Source organism: Dermacentor variabilis, chromosome 1 (assembly GCF_050947875.1).
Source record: "Dermacentor variabilis isolate Ectoservices chromosome 1, ASM5094787v1, whole genome shotgun sequence".
NCBI lineage: Eukaryota > Metazoa > Arthropoda > Arachnida > Ixodida > Ixodidae > Dermacentor > Dermacentor variabilis.
This window is the reverse complement of record NC_134568.1, coordinates 276,433,525-276,451,162: the sequence shown is the minus strand read 5'-3', so window position 1 is coordinate 276,451,162 and position 17,638 is coordinate 276,433,525. Positions and strand designations below refer to the sequence as shown.

The 17,638-nt window shown below is 45.9% G+C and overlaps 1 protein-coding gene across 1 annotated transcript in view; it reads left to right on the top strand.

Moving 5' to 3' along the window:
- LOC142565105 (uncharacterized) overlaps positions 1-11,237 on the top strand; it is a 62,771-nt gene extending 51,534 nt beyond the window's left edge. The window contains exon 9 of the mRNA XM_075676234.1: positions 5,339-11,237. Coding sequence (XP_075532349.1) covers positions 5,339-5,454 — 116 coding nt within the window. The 3' untranslated portion in view covers positions 5,455-11,237. The remainder of the gene's footprint in view (positions 1-5,338) is intronic.
- Positions 11,238-17,638: the final 6,401 nt, after the last annotated feature.

Sequence of the window (17,638 nt, the reverse complement as noted above, 5' to 3'; positions counted from 1 at the left end):
ACACCCAAGCAGATTTGAAATCTGACACAGTATCAGTTATGGCGAAGTAAATGTTTGCTTGCACATAGCCTAAAATGTGTAGTACTACAGTGAAACCTCGTTAAACCATAGTTGGCTGGAGCTCGGAAAAAGTACATACAGTCGACTCCCGTTAATACGAAGTTCACGGGGACCGCAAAAAACTTCGAATTAAACGAACTTCCAATTAAGCACAAAACACAAAAAACAGCACTTTATTTGTGGCGAAATCGAGTATTTTCTCTAACAAAAATAATTGGTCATCTTGCTTTGCTTCTTCTTGCCGAATCGCGCTGCTGAAAGCAAGTTACCGTATTTACACGATTGTAAGTCGACCCGAATGTAAGTCGACCCCCCCCATATCGCTTGACCGGGAAAAAAAAAAAAAAAAAAACCCGAGGGCGCATTCGATAGCGAAAATTTATTAGTAGCTGACATGGTCATTGGACTACTCGTCTTCACTAGTGCTGCCATCGTCATCGTTGCTGCGGTCCCACAGCGCGTCGTGGTCCACCGAAATTTCAAATTTGGCAAACGACCACACCAGGACATCTTGCAGAACAGCAGCCCACGCTAAATGCACCCAACCACACGCAGCCGTCAGGGAGGCTCTTTTGACAGGTCCGGTTGGCATAATTTCGCAGTCTTCTGCCGCCAGCCACTCGTTGTACTCACGGCGGAGCAGAACCTTAAAATTAAGGCGGAGGTTCGGGCTTATTTCATGACCACGTCGCACTTCACTGGCAGGGACCGATCATGCATTTCAGCGACGTAAGCCACAAGCTTAGCCTACAGCTCCGGAAAGCGTCCATACTTCGGCACGTGGGAAATTTCTCACTTGCCGTCACACAGGTGAAAATTTCGCTTCGCTGCAGTCGCCACTCTCGCACCACCCGTTTAGAAACATCGAAATTGCGGCCCGCTGCGCAGTGATTTGTTTCTTCGGCGTAAAGGATGGCAGCCCTCTTGAACGCTGCTGTGAACGAGTGCCGAAAGATTAGTGGGCCTGCAGCACACATGACGACTGGGGAAGCGTAGAAGTAGCACGTAGCCGAAGTGGAGCGCGTCAAGAAGTTAGTCAAACCAATACCAATGCCTTTAAACAGAGAAAGAGAAACCCGCGAGCGTTGTCTGCTCTTCCATGAACTACCGATACTCCCCGCAAGCGCCGCCGTTCTGAGGGTGCCGCCGCAAATGGGAACAGCGGCGCTTTTATCAACTATCGACACCCCCCCATGAGTGTTGCATGCACTGTAAGACTCTCAAAAATGTTGAAAAACCCTTCCGAAAAGCGAACAAACACGCAGGATAGCGAAAAGATACGGGTAGGGCCATAGAGCAAACATAAAATTGTAACTACGTTGTAGCTCTCGTTGGTATGGCTTTTTTTGGCGGGGCCATGTTTTGGTTTCGATTGTAAGTCGACCCCCCAACTTCAGACTTTCAAATTTTAAAAAAGGGGTCGACTTACAATCGTGTAAATAAGGTATGCAGGCTGTAGATGTGGTGGAACGCTTCTTCCGCGTTACCTTCAGCGGCAAAGAAGCGCTCCGCAAGAGCAAGGCCCGCAGCTACATCGGCAGCCTTAGGTTGCGGCTCGCCTTCAACGTCATCGTCGCTTTCCTGGGTCGCTTCCTGGGGCCGAATAATCTCTACAATTTCGCTATCCGTCAGCGCACCGCACGTTTCGACCGCCTTGTCTACGGCGACGTAATCTTCAAAATTGACGTCCCCGAGAGCATCACCAAAATCAGTGCCGTCAAGCTCGCTTGTTGACGCTTCCTCCGCTGAAATTTCAGAGGCATCCTCAGGCTGCCACAAAACCGCAAGCCCTGAAGCAGTTTGCGATTGTTTCTTGCTTCACACGATCCCATGCTCGCGCCAACATGTGGATGGCACTAAGCAGGCTCACCTCGTACTTTGTGGAGCTATCCATACACAAAATCATGCGCTCGAGGAGGTGCCGCCTGTACAGGACTTTAACATTCTTGATGATGCCTTGGTCCATTGGCTGCAAAACAGCCGTTGTGTTTGCAGGCAAAAATGCGAGGCGTATTGCACTCAAGGCTGGCACATTCACGTGAGCACTGCAGTGATCGACAAGGAACAACACCTTGCGGTTCGAAGCAGCAAACTTGCGGTCCAATGTGCTTATCTAGCTCTTGAAGATTTCGGCCATCATCCATGCTTTTTTGTTCGCCTCATAGTCCACAGGCAGCGTCTTCACGCCTTTAAAACATCTCGGCTTCGCGGCTTTCCCGATCACAAGTAACCGACATCGTTCCGTGCCAGTCATGTTTGCCGCGATCAGCACCGACACTCTCTCCTTGCTGCGTTTGCCCCCAGCACAGTCGTCGTCCTTGAATGTCAGGGTCTTCTCTGGTAGAAGCCGATAGAAGAGTGCAGTCTCATCTGCATTGAAGATGTCTTCCGGCCTGTATCCGGCGAGATATTCACGCAGCTTTCCGTCCTTCCACGTGGCGCATGTTTCCTGGTTAACGGACGCCTTTTCACCACACACGCTCTTGAAAACCAGGTCATGGTGATCTTTAAAGCGCGTCAGCCATCCATCTGACGAAACGAAGTCCTCGATCCCCAACATTGCTGCAAGCGTTCGGGCTTTCATCGCAACGATGTCTCCGCTGAGAAGTTTGTTGCTCCTGGCCTCCCTAATCCAAACCAGCAGAGCCTTCTCCAACTCTGGGTAAGCGCCGGTGCGCATTCGCTTCCGAGAAGTCTTGAACTTGTCATTCTCAAATGCATCCATTATTGTGCGCTTGTTCTTGATGTAGTTAGAGAGCGTGTTCGGCTTGATCCCGTACTTCCGCGCTATGTCTTGTTTGGCGGCACCTCCCTTCTCAACTTCCTTCAAAACCTCGACTTTTGTTGCCAGGTCGAGCGTGCGATAAGAGCCACGGTTTGCCATGGCTATAAACTGCGCGACTAGGTACAGTCAATTCCGAATCGCTCGTGGAACAACCTAGCCTACGAGCTTCCCGCACAAAGGTGCTCGACCAACACACGGCCTCGACGTAACGCTGCGCACGCTGCAAGACTAATCTCGCACAATCTCGCCACTGCCAGTATGCAGCGCTGCGTGCACCTATGGCACCCGCGTGGCCTCCGCGATCAGCTCCGGCCACGCGCGGCAGCCGCGCTTGGCCTCCGGCGGGAGCCGCTTCGCCTCCCGCCGAAGTTGATCGCGGAGGCCACGGCAGCCGTAGCAATAAATAATCGCGCCGCTCCGAGAAGGATGGCGTTGCGGGCAGCTGCGGTGGCGATGACACCAATGCGGAGCACGGAACTGTTGCAACACTTGAAAAATTGCACATTCTACCAAAGAATGACGGTCACCTCGAGGATCCCGGCTGAAAATTAACTTCCAATTAAACAATATTACTGGATGAGGACTTCGAATTGAGCGATTTCTTCTATAGGATTACATGCAAAACTGACGGGACCAGCACTTCACTTCTAATTAAACCCGCCGTGGTTGCTCAGTGGCTATGGTGTTGGGCTGCTGAGCACGAGGTCGCGGGATCGAATCCCGGCCACGGCGGCTGCATTTCGATGGGGGCGAAATGCGAAAACACCCGTGTGCTTAGATTTAGGTGCACGTTAAAGAACCCCAGGTGGTCGAAATTTCCGGAGTCTTCCACTACGGCGTGCCTCATAATCAGAAAGTGGTTTTGGCACGTAAAACCCCAAATATTATTATTATTATCACTTCTAATTAACCGAAAATTCCAATTAAGCGGCTTCGAATTATCGGGAGTCGACTGTACTAAACGGTAGTACTGTTCAACCGAAATAGCATGAGATCGCCCACTTACCTGTCGAAAACGGAACTCAGAGAGAGTCCGATGAAAGGAAAAAAAAACATGCGGTATTTATTCACTTCGCACGACAAAAGTGTTATTTTGGTTTGATGCCGCGGCGGCCTAGCACGACGACAGCGGCCTCAAACTTACTGAAGCTGCGTGCCAGCTTGTCAGCCAGCCCCCTCTTCTCGGCAAACGCTCGCATGGCAAATTGCTCATTGGCATTACGTATTATCCGTGCACGCGCACAGTGGTGCTACAGCAGTCCCGGGGCGACTTTTTCGTAGTCGGGTGCCGGAGTTTGGAAAACTTTTCGTTTGGAATCGAGTTACTTTATCGTGCCCCTGTTCTCGTCGCGATTATTGCATTCATGAGGCTGACATAACACGCAGCTTATGCCACTGTCGGTCCTGAATCGCCCGTGCTGTCGCTCTCCGTGTTGTCCTCATCACTATCGCTAGTCGAGACTTCGGCAACAACAGAGGCAACGATACTGAAAAGTCGAACCTCGTAGCCGACATGTCTTCGCGGTCGCAGCAGCGCTGCCGAGCAACTTCTTCGCATTCGAAATGCCACACACCGTAGTCAACAGCAGATCCCTGTTGCGTGCCAGCGCCAACTTCTTTGTGTCACGATGTCTAATTTTTCTTCTATGCTGAGCACCCGGCGTCTTTTTTATCCGAACTTCGGCATGACGCGACTCCTCGCTTGCACAAAGCCATAACGCTTTCTGGCACGGCGTCAAAATGATGTTGATGTTGATGTGGCTTCATGCGCTAACGCACAGGGCACTTGGAGGCCGTTGTTCCGATCTCCGAGGCTTGTTATTCTGCCGGGCCGCCCGATGGAGACGACGTACCGCTGTGTTTGCGCGACGAAAAGTGGAAGTGCTACATTTTAACCGATGCGTGCACAATAAGCTGGTACGGTTTATGCGGATACAAAACACATTATGTCTAATGGCTGCCGAGTTGAGAATTTGACTTTACTACTTTTAAAACGAAACTACTGTTTAAGCGAGTATGGTTTAACGAAGTTTTACTGTACTCTGGTGGCAAACATGTCGAGCACTGTCGGTGACCAATTTTTCAAATGCCACATTTTTCGGATTATTCGGACTTTTCCGCGACTCTACCTTCAAAACCAATGCATAACAGCATTTAAAATTTTTGGAAACTACTATGATTTGCTAATCAACTTTTTAATTATCAGTGTTCGGCTGCCAATGCCAATTAGATCTTTGTAGCTAATGATTGATTTTATAATAGATCAGCTTTTAAAATGAACCAGAAGCCTTCAAACACTGGCCCAAAAAGTTACGGCTAATTGTCAGTGAGAAGCCCAAGTCGAACGCGTCAAGAGCACCGCCTCATGAGAAAATTGCAATAAGCGATATTAATTACTATGCACACTTTTTAGCTAAGCATTGTTGTAGAAATTCTGCATATGATTCACTGTAAATGCTAAATTATCATATGTAATTTTGATTTTTCCTTTAGTGTCTCCAATTACATCGTTCTTGTGCCTCAGTCCACCACTTAGTGAGCGGGACTACTTCTTTCACCTGGATGAAAGTGAAGGCATCTGCGACCTCTTCGACATCCTCCCCGTGTGACATGGTGACCATGTCTTTTTCGTGCTGCGTTTCTTTTTTTTCTTTTTTTTTCTTTTTTTTCATGGCTGGCAGTGTTGATATGATGTTGCTGTCTTGTGAATTGAAGTGATTCTTCTCTCGCGAAGTGTGGGTATGTGTCAACTTACAATTTGCTGGAACTTTAGAGCTTTAGCAGAACACTACCACTGCACCGTTACAGCTGCCTCTTTGATGATCTTGCGTGACTTAGCTAGCACACACAAAACGGGCAGATGGTAGAGGTGGTAGTGCTATGCTAAAGCTCCCGATTGTGCTGCATGAATGCTTCAAGGGTGATGCTTGTAGTTGCTCTCATGGCACGCTGGCCACTCGTTTTCATCGCATCCATCACATTGCAGAATAAACCTACAAAGTTGTGTGATATTTCCCATTTTCATTAGAGCTTCTGAAGTGTACTGCTTTCCACTTATTTTTTTATGATACATAACGCAACACTCTTTCAGGACATTGCATTATTTTTCTTGCTATTATAAATAGAAGTTGTCTCCGGCATGTCTCAGTAGAATCTCGAAGATGCATATCCCATGGGATCACATGAAATATTAGTATCATCAAAACAAGAAAAAAGTGTATGCATTCATTTGAAATTCACAGCTGAAAATGTTCCACATAATTTCTTGCTATTTCTTGGACACAAGGTGAATCACAAATGTTTGAATAATTAGGCATTTCTAAGAAGAGAATTTCAGGGGGGGGGGGGAATTTGTCAATTTCCTTCGTGTCAGCACAGAAGGTTCTTTACTGGGCTTTTGCTCTGTCCTGTTTCAATGCATTGATGTCTATTTTACACGTTGTAGGTGGACATTTCATAATCTGATCTGATATCAGATCTAAATCAGATATGTGTAGCATGTTGCTGATTGTATTTCACTTGGCAGTTTAGGTCACTCTGTGGGGATCCAGTTTGGCAACTTGTGCCCACATGTAGCTTTCTCCGTTTCACTCAGTAATAAGTGCATGGATGAACCTAGTAGAAAGCAGGTCCACCAGTCATTTGCATGCACCTCATCGCTGGCTTGATTGCTACTACAGCATTGAAAGTGCAGTGCATGAAGAGGCAGCGTTTTTCCCCCAAAAGAAAGCTTGAATGCAACATCTAGAAACTGCAGTACAAAATTATATCCACGTCTCTGATACATTAATACCTCCGTGCCTTTGTTGTAGAACGGGTCACTTTCAGCCTTCTTCATGGCCGCATCTGGGACTTTTCTGCTCTAGATGTCATGCGAGTGACTGAAAGTTATGAAAATGGGGCTGAGTTGGCCGCAATCTCTTTACTTGGTAGCCATCAGAACTGAGGATACAGGCTGTAAAATGAATGGCAGCAACACCGTTCATGGCCGTGGTATTTGGGACGTAGCGCTACTCATGTCCGAAAAATTTACTCAGGTGATGAGTAGCAGCTGAATTTTAGTTCATGCTCGATTAGCATATATTTCTGGAAGCTGTAAAAATTGACCTGGTGTGCTCTACCAGTAACTCCTCAGTGCCATGGCATGCCTCAAACTGATGAGAGGGTGCAGCATTTCAGCTATTGCATGTTGCCCTTTCTAGCTTCTGTACCAGCTGCCATCGCTAACAATGGCTTTCAAGGCTCAATGCTTGCCGAGCTGGCTATAAGCATTGCTTAGGTATCCATGTTCGCTGGTGCAACAATGGCCATAATGGCACGGCTCGATGCCTACAGAAGGCAGACAGCATGGTGTGGGAAGGGTGGAGAAGGTGAATGAGAAAAATGGTTGCACCAAGCTTGCCAGGCTGGATAATCAGTCGAGCTGCATGGCAAGGGCACTAATGAGAGGTTCCACAGTTCATTAGCATGAAGAGTCTTTGCAACAGCAAAAGACTGACCTCCACATAAAAAGTTACTCTCATCATAGCAACAATAACGACAAAAAAAGAGTGTAGTGGCCTTCAGACCACATTACTGCTGTCAAACTCAGTCATGTATAACATCACCCACATAAAAAGTTTACATTCTCATCAGAGCAGAAGAAAAAAAAAGAAATAGAGTTTGAGACTTTCTCTCCACATTACTGCTGTCAAACACTGTCATGTATTTACCTCACCCACAGTGGCCATGAAGAATGTGGACCTCATCCAAAATCTTGCAAATTGTGCACAATGTGATTTGGCCAGGGAATTCTACAAATCCATATCATCCCTAAATTAGTGCCTGCCATTACCGTATGCTCTAGATTCTTCTGTTATTAATTATTCTACTCTCAAGAGAGGTAATGCAAGCCTAAATGGAATTTCAGGCCCTAATCTGTGCATCTCTATATCTGCCAAATTGGCTGTGTGTTTTGTCACTTATTGTGTAAAGCATGCTCTTGTGTGACAGGACATTGCACTGTAATTGTTATGCTGTTTTATTTTGAACTATTTTAATTAGAGAAGGATCTAGCATATTTTAATTGCTAACATTTAGAGGGAACTGCAACAACATAATAATATTGTCTGCCGGAAGACATGCAGGTCTTCATTTGTTTGTGGATGTACCATCTATCTCGAAAGCTCCTAAGCTGATGCACTGGTGGCCAGAGTAGGTGGTGTGTGAGCATAACAGGCGACATTATTGCTTTAATTATACTGTGTGCTGTGGCTATGAGCTGATACTTGCTGTGGATATGCCGGGGCTGATATTCAGTTTGTAAACTCATCAAGAGCTGGAAAGTTATGCTTTGCAGATTAGTGCAGTAGCAGAGTTTGTTGGATAATTGCAGAAGACTCAAGTTTTTGCAGCATGGCTTTTCTTTGCTGCACATTCCTGTTCTCAGCACAAACCAAAGATGTCACTTTCCAAAGAACGTATACTGAAAGCCATGTATTTTAATGACATCGTTATAAGCTATTGGGTAATCAACATTTGCAATTAAAACCACCCACACTATGGCAAGTTGATGTTTGAACTATGTTGTGCCTATGAGTAATTTGGAACAATTGCTGTGTGTAGAGTACCATCAATCGTGTATTGTAAAGTGTGCCTGCCTTTTCAAGCTTCCTAGAAATTCTAATCCTGAAAGGAAAAGGCAATGGAGGGATAGGCTTAATTGAGTAGGAATGCTTTCTTGGCTCTTTCTTTAAAACAAAAGAAGGACCATGGACAAAATAAAACTCTGTGAGCATGCTTAATGGCAACTTGCATTTCTGGAGGCATTGAACCGCAGCTCGGTAATGAGCACAGAAGGTTGTCATGTTGAGTCACTGTCGCTGTATAGAGTGAAAACACAAAGCATGCAACTAGCACAGTGTAACTTTTCACAGAAATGTACCTACATATTTTTTCTGCTATTTCTTGCATAACCGGTTTTGTTTCATGCAATTATGAATGGAATTTTTACTTTTGGAAAGGCAAAATCTTTTCGCTAGGAGACATAAGAGTGGCATAAGAAATTTCATTTGGCACAGTTCGTAAAGGCACCTCTGTAACATATTTGTGTTCATTCCATTTTTTTCTGAGGCTTCAAAGCAAGCATCCGAAGTCTGTTCACTTGTGTGGAACAGTCACTGAATGCCTCGAATAGAAAGGGGTATAGGCGTGTCAACTACTTCATGCTTTTTTTTTTTAATTGCATGATGCTTTTGGTGTGTTAATTTGCATGTGTTCATTACAGCTCTGAAAACTAATTTTGGTGACCTAAAATTTTAAAAAGTTGATTTGGACAGCTGAATAGTAGAGCAATTCTTTACATCTTTACTCATTTCTCAACAACTTTGCTAGTGTAACACTAATGTTTGTCTACAGTAAATGACTACTCAGTAGTTAACAATGTTGCTAGTCATGCCAAAGCACTATGCACTAAACAATTGTACTATATCGCTACTTGAATGTAACAAATTCTTGAATTTTAACTGCTTACATGCGTGCTGGCAGTTTACACTAATTACTTCGTATTGCTTAGCTCTATTCCTTTGAACTTGCATAGGCACAGTTTGTATGCATCTTTCCTTCTTTTATTGGGTTCAATTGAAAATATACGTAAAATTTCTTACGATTCTTATTAATCTTTGTAAAAAAATTTAATCTACTAGGTGAATTATGTTTATACCTTGTGTATGAGATTTTAACTACCATGCAAACATTTTTTGCCTTCAGAATAAGGAAATATTGAGCAAAACACTGCATCATTTCTGTAAATAAACATCTTGCAGCTTTACATGATTTTGTGCAGTGTGGGTTCAGAACTGATTGTGTGTGCCTTAATTTATGCGTCGCAGTTGCTCTTCTGCTTTTTCACTTTGAAGGTTTTGCATGCGTGTGGGTCTTTTGTGTGGAGCAGTGTATAATTACAGCTATAAGTCTCATAATTTCTGTTTGACTGAAACATTTTGCATGCTTTGTGTGGCATAAAAGCGTTATACTTAAATGGACACTTAAGGCAAATACTAAGTCGACGTCAGCTGTTAAAATACCATTCCAGGAACCTCGCAGTGCTTGTTTCCTGCCAAGAAACGACTTAGTTTATGAGAAAATTGCATGTGAAGGGTCCGTATACCTATAGCGCCATTCAAATCGCCCGCCCCAGATCAGGGAGTGGTGATGTTGCACACACCATCACCAACCTTTACTGCCATTGGTGAGTAAAACGGCACCCAACAGGTGGCGCTGCAGTTTTCTGCACAAAACGCAAACGTGTGGCTATGGACAAACCGAACCAAGACAGAGCATTGGATTCACCGCTGCAGCTGCTCTTGGTCAAGCGGTGTGGACTGTTTAGGAATCCCGTGACATCACATGGACGTGGCACTCTCTGCTACTTGCAGCTTATCTGAGTTTTGCAAGCCAGAAAAACCAGCGCAGCACTACGTCATAACGAAACTACTGAAAAGTGAGAGCGCAGGCACTGCAGAGTGCAAGAAATGAAACTTTTCGACCGCCTGCGTCCTTGTCAAGGGTAACGTCATTGAGTTCTTTTGAAAAAGAAATCAAATAGAACTGGACATATAGCATTTCCTTTTGTCTTATAATGCAATACAATGATCTTTTTATTACGAGAGATTGAGTACTAGTGAGAATTATAATGAGTGCCTTCATCATTGGGCTAGTCCTTTAATGTCCCAGAGGAGTCCCTAATCATGTCCTGCATTTACCTCAATATTACTAAAGCTATGTTAGCAATAATTTGATGCCTTAGATGTTCTCCAGCACTTATCTATCACTTCAGCTTGACTTAATATTTGCCTTTAGTGTCCCTTTAAATGTGTGGGCTAGATCATGTCTGAAAGAACTGTGTGTTTTGATATATTTTTTAAATTGTACCTGTGCATGCATGTTGTTTCTTTCTTTCAGAGTAGTTGGGTCATCTCATGAAATGTACAGATGAATTATATTTATCTTTTGTATTTATCAAGTGCTTTCTGTTTGTGTATGCATGCCTCATATGTGTGGTGGTGACAGAAATGTTGCAACATCTTTTACATGATATAAGTGAAGCAATTACCAGCAGAAGAGCTCCTGTGCTCGTTCACACATCATGTCAATGTGTGACACCTTCATTCAACTCATCTTCACTATTAAAAATATTTTTATTGTGCAGAGTTCTACTGTTTTTGCAGTATTCAGAGTAAATATACATACTTTATTGTTAATTTTGTTGTATAATTGTTTCTTAGTGCATGCATCTGCACTATGTTCTAAATCACTGCATTTAGACATTGTTTGCAGGTGCAAGCTTTCACTTCCTTTTGTAAAATTGGGTTCTTGTAAATAATTTGTACAATACAAATTATTCTTTTCTACACACTGTTGTCTGCTCTTGCTTGTTGGTGATTGGACACTTTCTGGATTGAAAAGTTCATCACTGGAATACTTTTACATTGTACATTTGATGAAGTTTATGTTCTGCCCTTTTTTTCTTACGCTTCAACCCTTTAACTCATATTCCCAAGTTAAACATGTCCTACCAGTTTGCACTAGGATCTCCAACGACGAATTATACGCATCCAGGCTACAGTTACTTTTATTGCTTTGCACCACATGCATCTCAGAGCATGTTGTTTTTTGGTGCTTGTGTATTTTATTTAGCACTGTGCATTCCTTTTCATTGTCTTGTGCTTAAAGAACTGTAACTTACATAAGTGTTAAGGGAAAACTTTTAATATATTTTGGGTTAGTAGTAGCAATAAACTGCGACAGTTTATTGATTCAGGATATTGTGATCAAAGTATTGTTACGGTGCATTTGGACTGGACCGTGCGCGCAAGGGGGAGGCGAAGAGGAAGTGGTAGACTGTCTCCTGGAGCTGTGACCTTTGTGCCAGTGTGTGCGATTAACACTAACTTTCCCCATGTACATAGTTGTAAGTACATTTGTGCATCGGGCTTCCTCTTCATAAGATTTGGTGGAGGTGCGGGGTAACGACTTGGAACGGAGCTTCGCAGTGGCGAGCAGTCACCGAGCTAGTCGCCGAGCAGTCATTAGTTGTCGAGGTCGCACTAGCCCCGTCACCTTCATTCCGACCTGGGCACATACCTTCGGAAAACCTATAGATGCAGCTCCCGGAGGTAACGCTGCATCGTCGACGTCTCCGCCAAAGCTTCTCACCCTGCCGACCAGACGCAATATAGTGTATTTGTCCCAGTGCTTGTTGATACCGGAGCCCATATCTCGGTGATGAGCAACCGTCTTCGTTGCCGCTTGAAGAAAGTCCTTACACCTGCCGCATCTCGCGCTATCTGGGTCGCTGATGGAGCAACGCCCATTATCCTTGGCGTGTGCACTGCCTGAATAAATGTTGCTGGTTTCAACATTTCCGTTTTATTTGCTGTTCTGGAACGGTGTTCCCATGACTTGATCTTCAGCCTCAAGTTTTTATCGGACCATTCAGTACTGATTGAATGCGCTGCTGGCCCCCTCCAACTCGAGCTGCCTATTCACTGCTGTGCTCCAAAATCAGCTGAACCTCGTTTATGTTCTGTAGACTTTGTACGGTTGCCGCCTCAAGCCTCCATGTGTATGTCTTTGACGTTCTTTGCATTTGTTCATGACGGTGACTATGTGCTGACTCCTAATGTCAATGTTCTCCTGCTACGCATAGTTGCCGTTCCTCATACCATTGTGACTATCGCCCACAACCGCGTATTTCTTCCTGTTTTAAGTTTTGGTTTAAGTACGCAAGTTATTCCGAAAGGCATGTCGCTCGGCAAGGCTTCTCCCATCAACGGGTCCGCCATCTCTGTATTAGATGTTCCTTTACGGATCGAAATACTTCAATCGACCTCCGATCCGGTTATTGGCATATTTCGGTTGGTGAACCCGACCATGAGAAGACCGCTTTTGTTAACAATTTAAGGTATGCCTTTCGGACTTTGCAATGCCCCAGCAGCTTTCCAACGCATGATAGACTCTCTCCTTCGGGGTTATAAGTGGTCTACCTGCTTATGCTATCTGGTCGATGTCATCGTATTTTACCCTACGTTTGACAGTCACCTCAGTCGCTTGGCTGCTATTGAAGTCTTTAGGGAGGCTGGCCATAAAGAAATTGCTTTCTCTATGGGCTGGCCTTCAACTTAACTCTTCTAAGTGCCATTTTGGACACTTCGAAGTCAAAGTTCTTGGCCACCGTGTTAGTGCTGCTGGTATACATCCTGATCCTGATAAGATTCACGCAGTCAAGAACATTCCTGTACCCTGCTCAGGAAAAAATGTGCGCAGCTTCGTGGGCTTATGTTTCTGTTTTCGTCGGTTTGTTAAAAATGTTGCACATATCGCCGGGCCACTGAATGACAAGTCAGTGGCCGTTTAAGTCGTATACAAGTCCGGCCGCTTACAACATGACGCCGACTGCTTGTCTTGTCATCCCGTCGATCCTCCTAACAGTGACGAATTGGATGCCGACACGTGCCTTCTGGTCATTTCTGACTTTCGTGACGTCGTTACTGAGCAACGAAAGGACGACTCTCTCTGGTCCGTTATTGAGCGCTTGACTTCAGGACAATCAGATTGCTCAACCAGAATGTTTGTTCCCCATGACAACATTCTTTATCGATGCAACATCAGCTCTAATAGACCAGATTTACTGCTTGTTGTCCCTCGTCATCTCCCTTCTATTGTTTTTGCTGAGCTCCACGACGCACCCACTGCCAGACACCTTGGCACCTCTCGCACTTAGAGTTCGACTAGTTCGACGTCGCTTCTTTTGGCCAGGCCTTTACCGCTCTGTGCGACGTTACGTTGCGGCTTGTGACCTGCCAGTGTCAAAAGAGGCCATGTGCGTAACCTGCTGGCCACCTTCATCCAATCGATGTTCCAACAAAGCCTTTCTTCCGTGCGGCATGGACCTTCTTGGCGCCTTCTCCACATCCATAAAAGGAAACAAATGGATAGCCGTCGCCACAGCCTATTTGACACGCTATGCCATTGCATGTGCCCTGCCCACCAGTTGTGCTACAGATGTAGCAGACTTTTTACTTCAAGACGTGATTCTTCGCCAAGGCAGCTGCTGACAGATCGTGGCCGCTACTTCCTGTCCCAAGTTGTCGAAGATATACTTAGTTCTTGCTCCACCAAGCACAAGCTCGCAACCGCATATCATCCACAAACGAACGGACTGACTGCACGACTGAATCGCACCCTTACAGAGATGTTTATGTACGTTTCAGCAGACCATCGCGATTGGGACAGCACTTTGCCCCACGTGATATTTGCGTACAATTCATGTCATGATACCACGGGTTTGTTGCCTTTCTACCTCTTGCTTGGTCGCCATCCCACTGTGCCTTTTGACACCTTTTGACACATAACCACGGAATACGTCCATGACGCCGTTGGTCGGGCTCGTATGGCTCGCCAGATCGCCTTACAGCGGCTCAGGTGTCACAAAACGCTGTCTACGACAGTCGCCACCGCAACCTTCAGTTTTTTCCCGGAAATCTCGTTCTGCTGTGGACTCCAAGTCGCCATGTCAGCCTGTCGGAAAAACTGCTGTCACACTATACAGGGCCCTACCGGGTATTGCGGCGATTAGGTGACATAAACTACGAAGTCGCCTCTGTTGAAAACACGCCATCGTCATCCCAGCTACGAACTGACGTCTTCCACATGTCCCGCTGAGCCATACTGTTCATGTAGTTCGCTATCACTCTAGAGAGCGCCGGGACGGCGCTGCAGCCCGGGGATTATGTTACGGTGCATTTGGACAGGACCGTGCGCGCAAGAGGGAGAGGAAGTGGTAGACTGTCTCCTGCGGCTGTGACCTTTGTACCAGCCTGCGCAATTAACTTTACCCCATGTAAATAGTTGTAAATACATTTGTGCATCGGGCTTCCTCATCGTGACAGTGTGATAGAAATAAAAATTTGGGCCTCTTGTGCAATATTTCTGACGGCCCTTGAACATGCTAAAAGCGTAATGAACCTGCCCAATCACTACACAAGGCTGTGAATAACGTCTCAGCCAAACATTAGTCCTATACACAGCAGGGACCCTGCAGTTGCACTCGAAGCGGCTCCCAGCCTTCAAGCTGTTGTTTTGAAATTGGTCTCGCCTTGTTATGGCATAGTCCACGAAAAACAAAGATGCTTGTTTGAACTAGTCGCACCTCGTTATAACGAAACGGGTTATATCGAAGTTATAGATATAACAAAGTAATAATTCCCACAGAAACACGTGCATTTAAAATCTCATTTCACGAAGCAAAAATATGCTTTGAATGAATATAGCGGCCCCTTTAGTTCAGAATGAAGATTTACTTATCGTTTTGCCCCAGTTAGGCCGAAATCGCGTCACGCCCTTCGCTGCTTTTAGCTCGCATGAATCAGCAGTTCAAAAGCTCCCGCGAGCTGTCCGGCAACGCGCCAAACCGGCTGCGTTGCCGAGTAGACAGTTACGCACGCACTTTGCCGCTGGCGCCTCCCTATCGGCCTGTTCCCTGGGACAGAGAGGCAGCACATGAGCGCGTAGCTGCGGGTTCAAAAGCACAATGCCGCCGGTTACCCTAATGGGTACTGGCGCGACAATCAACTTTACTGGTGAACTGACCTAAGTAAAAAAAAAACCTGCGCTATGCAAACATCGTGTAATCCTATGGGTACAACAAAACCCTGTAAAATGGGGTCCTGCACGCTCTCATGGCGGTAATTTCCCATTAAACCCCTTTCCAAGCTTTGAGTGCTCATAATGACTGAGCACCTTACCGGGAGCGCGTGTACATGTTTTACCGTTGGGTATCCCGCGGCAGCTGTAGTCTGCTCCCAAAGCCGCGGCGGATGCTTACAACAAAGCCGTCTGTGGTTGGGTAAGGGGTGCAATTATTAGATCTTGCCGTTGAGTGCTGGAGTTGACCGACGTTGAGGAGGATTTTGAGAATTGAAGGTTTATTTACAGTAATAACACAAAGTAATGAGGTCATAAAGTCATCGACGGCCGGCAGAAAATCGGACGCTACGGCCTGTGGCAAGAACGAAAAAAACTTCGTCTCTCGCTTGTAACCCCTTCGGTCTCTCGGGGTCACGTCATTTTCAACCAATCGTCGAGCCAGCTCAGATGCCATCATTTTCCTCCACTCGTAGGCGCCCGTGCAAGTGCCGTCACCCGCTGTGGTTGCTCAGTGGCTATAGTGTTGGGCTGCTGAGCACGAGGTCGCGGGATCGAATCCCGGCCACAGCGGCCGCATTTCGATGAGGGCGAAATGCGAAAACACCCGTGTACTTAGATTTAGGTGCACGTTAAAGAACCACAGGTGGTCAAAACTTCCGGAGTCCTCCACTGCGGCGTGTCTCGTAATCCGAAAGTGGTTTTGGCATGTAAAACCCAATAATTAAAAAAAAAGTGCCGTCACTTTCGGCCAATGGGGACGCTTCAAGGGCTCCATTGTCCGAGGGGTTGACTTACCTCCGGCGTCGCCTCCTCGCCTGTAAGCGCTCAGCTGGAGGAGACGGGTTGTTGTTCTCCAGGACCGGACCACCTGACTCGGCTAGAAGCCGACCGAGCATGCGCGCCAAACCACCGGAAAGAAGGCATACAAAGGTACTCTTTAATAAAGGAATTAGAAGGCGTACGTTTGATGCACTGAGGATGTTTAGGTAAAGTTGTTTCATTGCGTAATTCCGCATATGCAGAGAACAGAGCCGGCCACCGGTACATCTGTTGGGGCAGTACAGATAAGGCTACACATAGCCGATTCATTATTAGGCAAAAATTTGTTGAGTACATATTTATTGTATGAAACGCTCAAAAAGCACGCAAAAGCAAGCGACCTGTGTCCGGTGTGAGAGCTATTCGGCAAGGCAGCAGCCACAGCCGGAAAAGTCCGGGAGGGTTCGCCTAGAAAGCTTCGCTTTCAAAACAGGTAGGTTTCCCGTGGTACCGGGATTCATACAACTCCCGCATGCGAGGCCATCGCTGCGATTGAGGTACGTGCATGGATTACGGATGGATGGATGTTATGAGCGTCCCCTTTGGAACGGGGCGGTGGGTTGCGCCACCAAGCTCTTGCTACTATGCTGCCTAATATCCTACCTAGGTTAAATAATGAAAAAAAAACACAACTACCACACCCAAATTTTCTGATCCCCTATTGCGAACTGTGCTTTTGTACGTCTCCGTCTTTTGTCGTTTCCCTACTTTTCTTCCACCAATCCTCCAGTCGCCTCTTACTAATGTCTATTGCGGACCTGTTTGCTTTACCACTGCTCCCGCTGAACCCCCTAGGGCTTCAAGGAGGCCAGTGGTGCCTAAATCGACCGCTGGGTAGACGTCTTCACATTCTAATAAAATATGCTCCATAGTTTCCTTAGTTTTACCGCAGCAAGCACATTCTTCTTCTTCCTTCTTATATCTCGCTTTACAGGTGCGTCTTTTAAGGCATCCCGATCTCGCTTCGAAAAGTAACGAGCTTCCCTTTGAGTTATCATGAATTGTTTCTTTCCTGATTTCGTTTTTTCCTCTTAAGTAGTTACTCATGGCAGGCTTCTTTTCTATTATCGCCACCCATGAGATTATTTCAGCCTCTCTGACTTTCCGCTTGACCTTCTTTTTTGCTGTGTTGCCCACGCTACTGGCCGCATACGTGCTGGTAAGCTTCCTAGTTCTTTTCCTCCACTGTGAATCAATGTTTTGCCTGTAGAGATACCTGAACACTCTCCCAGCCCATTTACTTTCTTCCATATTCCTCAGCCGTTCTTCATACTCAATTTTACTGCG